The 11,504-nt window shown below is 35.3% G+C and overlaps 1 protein-coding gene across 1 annotated transcript; it reads right to left on the reverse strand.

Annotated features, from left to right (window-relative positions):
• Positions 1-1,873: 1,873 nt before the first annotated feature.
• Positions 1,874-11,206, reverse strand: LOC136224282 (phytochrome-associated serine/threonine-protein phosphatase). Its single transcript, XM_066012567.1, has 10 exons — positions 10,955-11,206; positions 9,996-10,142; positions 9,831-9,898; positions 8,176-8,233; positions 7,517-7,627; positions 7,361-7,411; positions 4,908-5,051; positions 4,736-4,831; positions 4,578-4,649; positions 1,874-2,195 (listed from the first exon to the last, which is right to left on the reverse strand). The coding sequence occupies exons 1-10, from the start codon at positions 11,033-11,035 to the stop codon at positions 2,112-2,114; spliced, it is 912 nt and encodes a 303-aa protein (XP_065868639.1). The 5' UTR covers positions 11,036-11,206; the 3' UTR covers positions 1,874-2,111.
• Between the last annotated feature and the right edge of the window lie 298 nt (positions 11,207-11,504).

Consider the following 11,504-nt stretch of genomic DNA (forward strand, 5'->3'; position numbering starts at 1 on the left):
CTCTTCAAAAGGAAATGCACAGTAGTACGAACGGACAAATTAACTTAAATACAATCAATTTTAATATTTAAAAATTTCAAATTTGGACTAATTTATCAAATAATATCAAATTAAAGACTTATTGATACCTAAACTAACTTCGACTTGGACTAAACTAGACTTGACTGCCAATTTTAAAAGCCAAATCGACCCTTAATTCATATGTTAATAGCTTAAAACACTATTTGCCCTCACCTATTCAAAATTTTGATTTTTGACCTGTTAACATTTGACCTCTAACCTATTCAAAATGTTTATTTTGACCCCTTTACCTATTATTTTATTACATTTGCCTCTTGACCTATCCAAAATTGATGAAATCTCAATCAGCATTTGATTAAGATTTTACAAATTTTAGATGGGTCGGAAGGCAAATATAACCAAATAATAAGTTACGATGCAAAGATAAACATTTTGAATAGGTTAGGGATTTACCAAATAACAGATCAAAGGAAAACCCTAGATCAAAAGTCAAATAGTGCTTTAATCCTATATTCATACATCATTAACCTATTGTACTCGTCCAATGGGTAGAGTCAATTGCCCCTATACTTTAAAAACATCATATTTATCCTAAACTTATTTAAATTGACCTAATAAATCTCTTAACTTTCTCAAATGGCTTATTTATCTCCTAAACTTGCTTAGAATAATCAAATACAACAACAACAACAACAAAGCCTTAGTCCCGAAATGATTCGGGGTCGGCTAACATGAATCATCATATAAAACCGTGAAATCAAGTCGTGTCAGCGATACAAATTCGTTCCCTCCACTCCGTCCTATCCACTACCATATTTTCCTCAATTCCCAGTAAACTCATATCACTCTCAATCACCCTCCTCCAAGTTTGCTTAGGTCTTCCCCTACCCCTCACCACTACATCCCTTTGCCACTCTTCGGTTCTCCTAACCGGCGCATCAAGCGCTCTACGTCTCACATGGCCAAACCACCTTAGTCGGTTTTCTCTCATTTTATTCTCAATAGATGTGACCCCTACTTTTGTCCTAATTATTTCATTACTCACCCGATCCTTTCTCGTATGACCACACATCCATCTCAACATACGCATCTCTGCCACCGACATCTTATGGATGTGGCAGTGTTTCACTGCCCAACACTCTGTACCATATAACAATGCTGGTCTAATTGCCGTCCGGTAGAATTTCCCCTTCAATCTATTAGGCATGCCGAGGTCACAAAGGAAACCTGTAGCACTCTTCCACTTCGACCAACCAGCTTTAATCCTATGAGCAACATCTCCATCTACTTCTCCATCCGTTTGGATAATAGATCCTAAATACCAGAAGCAATCTGGAGCCTGAACAACTCTCCCATCTAGAGTGATTGTCCCTGCCTCCCTACTCCTATGGCCCACTAAAATTGCAAGCGTAGAACATCAACTTGTACAAAATCTACTCTACCACACGGATTTCAAGAGTCAATACATCACTTTCAGCAAGTTGAAGAGATAAATAAAACGTTTATAAAAATATAAAGATACAACACCTGATATGGCACCAGCCAAAGGAGTAGGATCAGCACCTGAGATTTCACCATAACTGTCCATAACTGTCAAAAGCTGTCAAAATGCATCATAACCCAACAAACAATTCGCATGACGCACAAATAAACGAATAAACAATTCGCGTAACCCGCAATTAAACAAATTAGGGTGTTTAATTGCGGGTTGAGGATACAATCCTCAATCATTTGGACCTTCAAAAACAAGACAAAATTATACTCCAACAAAAGTAACCCACAGAAGCTACAATCAAATCAATGTCGTGATAACTATTTTAGAATCATATCGAACTTAAATTAAACTCACAAGAAAAAGAAAAATAAGATTCCATCTAATAAAAAAGAAGAAAGAAACAATTAGGAAAACTAATACACAAGCGACATATTTCGAAAGCAGATGGAAATGTCCACCTAAAGGAATGCGAAAACATGTAATCATGGACGTATTCTCTGTTTTTTTTCTCATTACAGCTCTTTTTTCAATAAGCAATATCGAGTCACAGATCTTCAGCGATTATACAACTAGTTGCAGCAGCCGATTTCCTTCATCATAAGAAATAAGGCACTCCTGTCCTAGGCCCTCTCATCTGGTTGTTCTCTTCTGTTTCTGTGAAGAACTTCACTTCTCTTTCCTGAGGAGATAACACAACAGAATCGTATTTATTACTTGTTTTCACAAACAATATAAGAGCAGAAGTCATTCATTAACCAAAAAACTGAAGAATGGAAAAACAGAGCAGGTAAATATTCGCATTAGCTTCATGAAAATGTGGAAAACCAATGCTCTAAGATTCAACTTAAAGGTCGCAAATTTAATTCTTCAGAACAATCTCTCTGCACAGATGATTTTCATGGTCAAAATGTCATTAAAGTGACTGTCTTTTTCTTTTTTGAAAGTTAGTCTCATTTAAAAAACCTTTTCCAAGCCAACCTGGAAATGGAAAAAGAGCTAAGAATATATTGATTAGGAACAAAATGGTTAATATCGAAGAACAGAAGATCGCTAATAAAAGCAGGCATCTCCTGCCAAACCATAGAACTTGGATGCCCGGCATAGTTGTGAAAGTCGATTGCCTGGATCGTCTGAGGCGAGAGGCAAACCAGGCGTTCCTTCCCTCGCCTTCTGAACTAGAAGGCGGGCGTTATGAAGAAGGCGACCGCCTGGCCGCTGTAGGCGAGAGGCGGGTGGAGGCGAGAGGTGGTCACCTACTGCAGTTCAGGCGGTATGTTACAGTTATTAAAAAAGAAAAATTAGAAAGAAATATAAAAGGGTTTTTTAGGTTAAGACAACAGAAACTTATCGATTGAAAGAAAGAAAAAAGCAAAAGAAGTTGGCAACCACCCACCACCGATTACAGGTACTGTTCTCCTTTTATTTTTCTTTCTATACTCTTCTCCTTTCTTCTATTTTTCTTCATCTTCATCCTACTGTTATGCTGCCCAAATTTCTACTATTTATTATGACTTATGCAAATGTTATGCTGCCCAAATTTTGTCATTTCTGTAATCATTACTAAGTTATGAAAGTTTATGCAAGTCTATGAAAGTGTGTGAAACTTTATGCTAATGCTACTATTATGAAAGTTTATGAAAGTTTATGCTACTGTTATGAAAGTGTGTGAAAGTTTATGCTACTGTTATGAAAGTGTGTGAAAGTTTATGCAAGTTTATGCTAATGTTATGAAAGTGTGTGAAGTGAAATGTGTGAACGTGTCTGAAACTGTATGAAAGTTTGTGAAAATATATGAAAGTGTATGAAACATTAGCTTGCAAGTGTCTAATTTTCCAAATTTTGCAGGCTTTTGGACTTGATGATGAGGATTTGGATTTGGCTTGATGATCATGTTTGATATGTTATAAGAGCATCTCCAAGAGACTCTTAGCGCTCTCTCTAAAAATAATATAAATAATTGACTTTAGTAATTTAAGAGTGACTAAGACATATCATCCCCAACAATACTCCTCATATTCAATCTTTATTTATTATTTTATCATTAAAATTATTAATTATTGTTATATTTACCAATAGTCAGAGTAGAGAGACTCCTCAATAATAAATTATTAATAAACTGTTGGAGCTGATTTTTAACTCTCCCTCCTCAAATTTTAACTTAAGAGCTAAACTAAGAGACTGTTGAAAATGCTCTTAGGAATTAGGATCTTAGCATTAGACTAAAGTTTTATTTTATTTTACAACTTTAGAAGTTAAACTAGTCAATTTGAGTTATGGTTTTATTTTTTATGTTTTTCTAATTTATTTTATTTCCTTATCACCTCGGCTTGCCCGGGCAATAAATGAGCAACCGAGTTTGCTTGTCGACGAACAAAATAAATTCTTCCAAAATTTAACAAAGAAACTGAACCCCTACAATCTGAGACAACAAGAATGGCATGTTTTAACAATCACTGTCTCCAAAGATAATATCACATATTAGAACCCCTAAATGAAATGCAAGTGCCAGCCAGAATATTTTTGGTATTCATTTACAACAACATCAACAACAACAACATCAAAGCCTTAGTCCTGAAATGATTCGGGATCGGCTAACTGACAACTATAGTATCATTATTAGAAAATAGAAGGAAAAGGTGAAGCCAGCAACTGACAACTATAGTATCATTATCAGGCTAAACAATATAGCAAGAGGGTATCAATCTTCATCCATCAACAATGAACTATAGAATACATTTGAACATGTATTCGAAGCTACATTGAAGACTGTAACTCGAAACTGTGTGTGAGTTGAATATTGTTTCCCGAGCAATCTTTTTTCCTTTTTTTTCATATTCGACTGTTTAGTGTTCCAATTTATAGATGGCAATAACTTTGTCGCATTTTGCACAGTTGCATACTCAAAACTTAGGTCCAAATATCAATAAAAAGCTTAAATTTAATGCCCATGAAGTAGGAAGATGAATGTCCAAGGATGAAATACTATTATAAAAGTCATCAAGAATCTAACTGCTTCATGAGGCCCACCCAAAAAGAGAGCATTTACGCTCACAATACTTACCATGTTCTCGTTGAAGCTCAATATGGAAGCTACATTCCCACATCGGTAACAGTAATTTGGTGCAGACCAGACCTGCAAAGTTATGGACCAAACCATTTTACAAGACATCTTAATTGTATCTGACAACCATAAGACTATAGAAGGGTCAGAATCTTTACAGTTACTAAGCCTTTATCTTGAAACATGTACTTGAGACCTTCTTGTACAAGTTGGTGTGCCCGACAAACCAGATCAAGATTGTTAATGTGATTGAACTGCGAGAAAAAGGGAAAGAATGTCAGACGGACGATATGATGATCATACTATTATAGCTGAGATCAAAGACATCACCTCAGAAGTAACCCTGGATCCAAATAGCCAACCAGCTCCTCGAGGACTAACTGCCCATGTTTCAATATCTTCAGGATCACTCCACATTAGATCACAGAAAGGCCCTTCATGTGGAATCTCGCAATTGCGTTCGATAACTCTTATCTAGCAAGGATGGGTAAAATAATCAAGTTTTACATTACCATCCATGAGAAATGAAGAAATGAGTAACATAAAGCAAGGTTTCACATTACCATCATAGTTGTTAATTGTGAAGCCATGGCACAAGGCTCAAGGCCATGCGCCTTAACACCCGCTAAGGCGAACGATGTTGGTCTGGCGACGCTAAGACGCGCCTTTGTGTGCCTGGACATGCTTATCAGAGGCGCGCCTTTTGTGTCACAGGTTATTTTTTTAGGGTTTTTTATTATTGATCCACATGTTCAATCTCCACAGTTGTATTAGACACATCTAGTGTCCAAAAATAAACAGAAACAAAAGGAAAGGAGACAGACTTTCAAATTAAACAATCATAGAAAAAGAAAGATGCATAATGCGAAACAAAGGAAAAGAAGAAGCGCACAACAACAGTAAAATACCAGAGAAAAAGAAGCAAACAAGGGCATAACTTGAAGTTGGAGACTTTTGATAAGAAGTAGCTATTAGTAACTTAGGATTTACTATTTAGTTTAATACTTTAATTTTAGAATATAGGGTTTATTGCATGTTAGAATTTAGGGTAAGTACAAAAAATCCATGTGATTTTCGCCATTTGCAAACAAGGACCTGTGTTTTAAAACAGTACAAACGAGGGTCTGTGCTTTACGCCATTAACAAATAAAGTCCAGAACCATGTTAAAAAAGCTAATGTGGCACTTTTTAGTCAACAAGTCAAAGGGCATTTTTGTCTTTGTAATTTTCTTTTATATTTTACAACTTTATATATTATTTTACACTCATCCAATCAATAACTGTATGGTTGATTTTGTTCAATGCAATTTCTGATTCGATTTCTTATTCAGTCGGAACTCAGACATGAGGCAAAAATTACCCCGAGATACTTAAATTTGGTATACTTATTAGGTCAAATTAAAGTATGTACAAATTTTGTATTTTGAGTCTGGTGCTTCTTGGAGTATCAGATGCCCCTGCGTCATGGAATGATGAACTTAAAAAGCTGCATATCAGCTGCGCTCAATAAGCAGGATTTCTCTTGGATCAGATCTTTTCCCTTTTTCAGAAGCTTTTGGACCATTTATTGAATGTTGTAATTGTTACTGATGGAGCGAGGGAAGCTCAGCAAACTGCATTTATATTTATTTTGGTTCAAGTTTCTAGAGGGTCTGAATATTGGTATTGCTTGGCATGGCATCTCAAAATATAAAAGAAAATTACAAAGACAAAAATGCCTTTTGACCTGTTGACTAAAAAGTGTCACATCAACTTTTTTTTTAACCCTGTTTAACTTTTTTGGACCTTATTTGTTAAGGGCGTAAAACACAGAACCTCGTTTATACCATTTTAAAACACAGGTCATTGTTTGTTGTTTGCAAATGGCAAAAACCACAGGGTTTTTTTTTTGTACTTTACCCTACAATTTATTATTAAGAATATTGACATGATGTCTTATTTTCTGCATTTTGATATTAATTACAATTTCTTATATTTTAAATATTATCATTTATGGTGGTTCTATATAATTTTATTCTTCTAATGCGCCTTGTGTCGTTCAGGCACACGCTGTGCGCCAAGGCTCCAGGACCCCCTTGCGCCATAGTGCGCCTTACACCTTTAATGACTATGACTACCATCCATGAGAAAAGAAGAAAGGAGTAACATATGTGAGCGTTACTCCTGAAAGAAATATTAAATTGCACATACAATATTTATAAAATTATAATTCCCCTGGATAGACCATGTGTACACTTAAAAAGCAGGAACTGTATTTGATACGCACATAACTCCTACCACAACTTCATTTGAAGGGAGAAAACACTTTAAACATTCAAAACAAACAAACACTAAGATGTGCCATCATCAACAATTAATATATCTATCTGACAAAAACTAAACTAAACGAGCAATTATGAGAAAAGAAATGTAATGTAAAGAAAGACACTGAAATTCACATACACCATACTTCAAAAAGTCTCAGTATGGACACTCACATGAATGTACTTAAATCAGTGTGTGGAAGCATGCAAGTGTCCTGAGTTTATTAGCATTCCAATGCTTTGAGTTACAGTTAAGGAAAAAGAATCTTGAAAAATGCATTTTCCGACTTGAGATAACTTCCTTTTAGTATCAAAAACCCCCCGAGAGAAGCATTCTATATTTGATGCAAACAATCCAAGGATAGGAGAACAAATTGATGAGGTAATAAAATGAAGGACCTTAAAGAAGGATGAAATAAAGTTGTACAATGTTGATTGCTACTTCCAGTACAAAAACTGAGCATAAAGCCAGAGACACACCTGATCAATTGTTCGGATGTCCGGAGAAAGGCCACCGTGGACACAAAGCACCTACATATTAAACCACAAGACATCCATTCTTAGTGTCATGCAGATTCATATGTAAAAAATTGAAGTAGATAAAGTTGCATATGCAAGCAGAAGAAAGGGGCTTACAGTGCCATCTATGATTGCTGAGAGTGTTAGATAATCAAAAACATCAGTACAATACCGCCATGCATTGGCATTTCCATACTTCCTCTGGCATTCATCATAGAAACCATATACCTAGCACAAATAAAATTGACAGATGGAAACATCAAATTCCACAGAGCTCCTACAAATCTTGAAGGATCTATTATTGAAAGGTACAGGACTGTGGAATTCCAAGCTGAAGGATATGCAGGTTTCATTTCACTACGACAACCAAGTTAATATGATAATTATCAGCAAATGAGGATGTCGACATATGTAATCAGTTAAAATGACAAAAAGAACTTAGATTTTCCTAGGTATGGTTCCACTTCTGACTTTAGTCCAACATATGCTTTACACTAGAGGAAATTCAGAGCAAAATTGAAGATAACTTCCAAATTTATGAAAAAATCGATTAGATTCATACTCTAGAAATCAACTCTAGCTATCAAGTAAAAGAGCATTTAAAACCAAAAACTCAAACATCCCATGTGCACTTTGACACATAATTTACAATGGAAGTCGACAAAATTATAAGTCAAAATCAGTTTGCAAAGGTTTCATTTATTGATAACCTTACAGTGTTTTATTTTCAGCAACAGAATCAATTCAGAAAAGACATGATATGAATAAATGTATACCTGAGTTAGTTGCCTGCTTTCATGATTTCCTCGCAAAAGTGTGATATTAGCTGGGTATCTACAAAAAAAAAGGGAAACAGTGTCAATTAAATGGAAAAGAGGGTAGTTCATAGGAATCAAATTGATTCAAGAAACATTGACATATAGGTTCCACTTGTTTCACAGAAAGCAGATTACATTAACAAATAATTTCTAATTGGAAAATAAAACATTATTCGTGGTTTTGCTTTAATATGTGTAAATGTGTTGTCATAATTCAATGGTTAAAGAATAATCAGGCATAATCAGCAAACTGCATAAAGCTGAGCTCCACAAGGCAGAAGAATATGAAGCATAGTTGTGAAAGGTGCAAGGGGGTCCTGGGGCCTAGGCGCAAGGCGCACCAAAACAAAATAGCATGTAAAATTATAAATAACAACAATCAATATTTCTAAAATGACACAAATAGTCAATTAACAACAATCTTAATCATAAAATGCAGGAGATAAATTCTAATTAACTAATAAGACATAATTATAATTTATAATAAAATTTAAATCTAAAGACCAAAGTTCAACTTCAACTAAACACTAAGTTAATAACTAATAGTCTAATAATAGTTAGTTTTCATCAAGCAAGACTAAACTCTTTAGTCTTTATTTATAGTGCCTTCTTCAAAGAATCGCAGCTCACAGAATGGAGGAGAAGCTGCTATGTGTTCTGCGTTCTGTCCTTCAGTATCTAACCTGCCCACTTCGCTTCCCAAGATATTTAGGGAACAGACTAAATGTTTTACAGCAGTCATTTACTATGTTTAGGAGGAATTAATCAGTCATGGAACTATTCGATTTTAACTAATTCGAGGCTTTTAAGATTTAGAACAAAGCTAAGCGGAATTTTTGCGATATTTTGAAACTTCTTGTTTCAAAACGGCGAAACCTCGAGATACTTTTCACTTGTCTGCAACAGCTAAATGGCTCAGACGATTATAGAAATGCCCCCGAAAGCTACTCCACCTCGATTAAGATATCTCCTAATGGCTGAAGGGGCCGATGAAGCCAGATAGTACAGTTGGATTAATGAATGAAACTATTCGATTTTAACTAATTTAAAAGATTAGATTAATCCTGCCAAAGCTGCTTCCGAAATGAAAGACAGTCCGAGGTTGGATTAACAAAGAAAAGATCTATAAAAAAGTTAACACAATTATTTAAGGTTCATGAGCTGATAGGCAAAGGGCCGAAGCTGGAGTGTGCAAAGTCAGGGAGTGTTCCGCCTTAGAGGGAAGCACCTGCGCGAGCAGCGGTGGACGAAGCGGAAGCGAGAATGTCGTCCTTAGTATCGATGCTCACCTCTTTCCTTTCCTTTTTTTTCTAATTTAATCTGAGCCCTGCATCATAAAGATCTCCTATGGCAGTGATTAGAAGCCGAAAAGACACTAAAAAACCCTACAATTGCGCCTAGGCTCGTGGCGTCTGGCTGACATCACCCGCCTCACACACAAAGAGGTGCTAACCGCTGAGCCTTGCCTCAGGCACGCCTTTGACAACTATGATATGAAGTACCAAAAAAAAACATAAATACAGAAGTGAAAAACCAAAGAAATTGTCTACCAAAAAAAACAATGACCAGCATAATAAGTGACAATTACATCAGCACAAGATAGAAATCCGTACCTCGCTTTAAGAAGCAAAAGAATTGTGAACACTTCAAGACTATTATAACCTCGATCAACAAAATCTCCCTGACAAAGCACTAAGAATACTTAAGCTTTCAAGAATTGGGAAACATCAGACTGCCAACAAGAGTTAACAATAGCCCTTGAAGGGGAAAAAGAATACCATAAAGATGTAATTTGTCTCAGGTACATGACCTCCAGTGTGGAAAAGTTTCATTAGATCATGAAACTGACCATGAATATCACCACATACGGTCACTGGACTGTTCACAGGCTGCACATTGGACTCCTCAATGAGGATCTCTTTAACCTGTGTTGTTTACAAAGCAACAGAAACTGAGATTGAATCTTCAACTCCGTAGATCAAACTATGCATAAATCTTTAATTTTTTGGAGATAAGGAGCAGTGTGGTAGGGTTGAGGAAAATGTGATTGTTGTGCCAATTATCTCAGCTCATAATCTACATAATGCTGAAAACCATTATTCACTGGGGCACAAATAATAAGCACTTTTTAGCACCATAAAAGAGAAACTGCAGTAAGTAACAATGTATAACAAGGGAAGCTTTTCCATTAGGACAATTTCAAGAACTGCCATAGTAATTCAAAATTTTCCTCCACTGAAGCACAGTAAGGGAAAAAAATCTGCTATCCTATTAGATCAATTTTTTATAGAACAAAATGCAATCACTGTTGATCCAATTCATTAAATGAGGAATACAATATGAAAATAAAACTGGTAGACATTACACTTTCCATCACTTAGCTTGTTTCAGAAGATGTGAAATGCATTTAATTTCCACTGATTAGGAACCACAACAAGAGCAAGCACAAAGCTCCAATTCAACTCTCATTAGTTATTTGAAAAGCCCTAACTTCCGTTCGGCTTGCCAAGAAAATACAAATTACCCAATTAAACAAAGAGAAGTCACGAGAACACATTTACGAAAACAACTACACATACAAATTATTAACAGTAAAAGTGAAATTAAAACAGACCAAATTTGTCATTTCTGAGGCAGGAAGAGCAGAGAAAAACCCTAATACCATCAATAAAAGGAAGATGCACAAGGAAATGAAACCCTAAAAACAGAGAAGAGAGTAAAAGAAACAAAAATATACGTATTCGCAGAGAAGTTGAAGCTCGTCCTCCAACAGATGTTGCCCTTCCTTGACCTTAGCTATCCACTGATCCAAATCCATTTTGTCTCTTCAGTGCTTTTATGTGACGGATTTGGAATCTGTCCCTCTTTTCTCCTCCGATGTTATCAGCACCAACAATAACGAGACACAACCGAAACCTTCAACAAAGAAGAGAGGGAGACCAATTTTTTCCCTTTTCCTTTTTTTAATTTTTCACCTATTACTATCTGCTCTTTCTTTCTTTCTTTCCAAAACAAAAAATTAATAATAATAATCAATAAATAATATCCACTCTCCAGGTGAAATTTTGATTTATATCTATATAAACAAAATTAATTAATAAAGTTATTAAATAAAAACTATACTAGCATTAAATAATGTTTTTTTTTCAAAAAAAAATAATGTTTTTTTTCGAGAAAAGTATTAAATAATGGGGTAATTTATTACTAGTCTTTATTTTTTGGGAAAATTACAAAATTGGGTCAAATGAGAGACATATTTACATTTTAACCCACTTACTCAACCTACT

Source organism: Euphorbia lathyris, chromosome 3 (assembly GCF_963576675.1).
Source record: "Euphorbia lathyris chromosome 3, ddEupLath1.1, whole genome shotgun sequence".
Classification (NCBI taxonomy): domain Eukaryota; kingdom Viridiplantae; phylum Streptophyta; class Magnoliopsida; order Malpighiales; family Euphorbiaceae; genus Euphorbia; species Euphorbia lathyris.

Coding starts and splice junctions, on each gene's coding strand:
- LOC136224282 (XM_066012567.1), bottom strand. CDS start 11,035: ATGGATTTGGATCAGTGGATAGCTAAGGTCAAGGAAGGGCAACATCTG. Junction 7,412..7,516: donor CAGCAATCATAGATGGCACT/GTAAGCCCCTTT, acceptor TTTAATATGTAG/GTGCTTTGTGTCCACGGTGG. Junction 2,196..4,577: donor TGAGCTTCAACGAGAACATG/GTAAGTATTGTG, acceptor TTATCTCCTCAG/GAAAGAGAAGTGAAGTTCTT.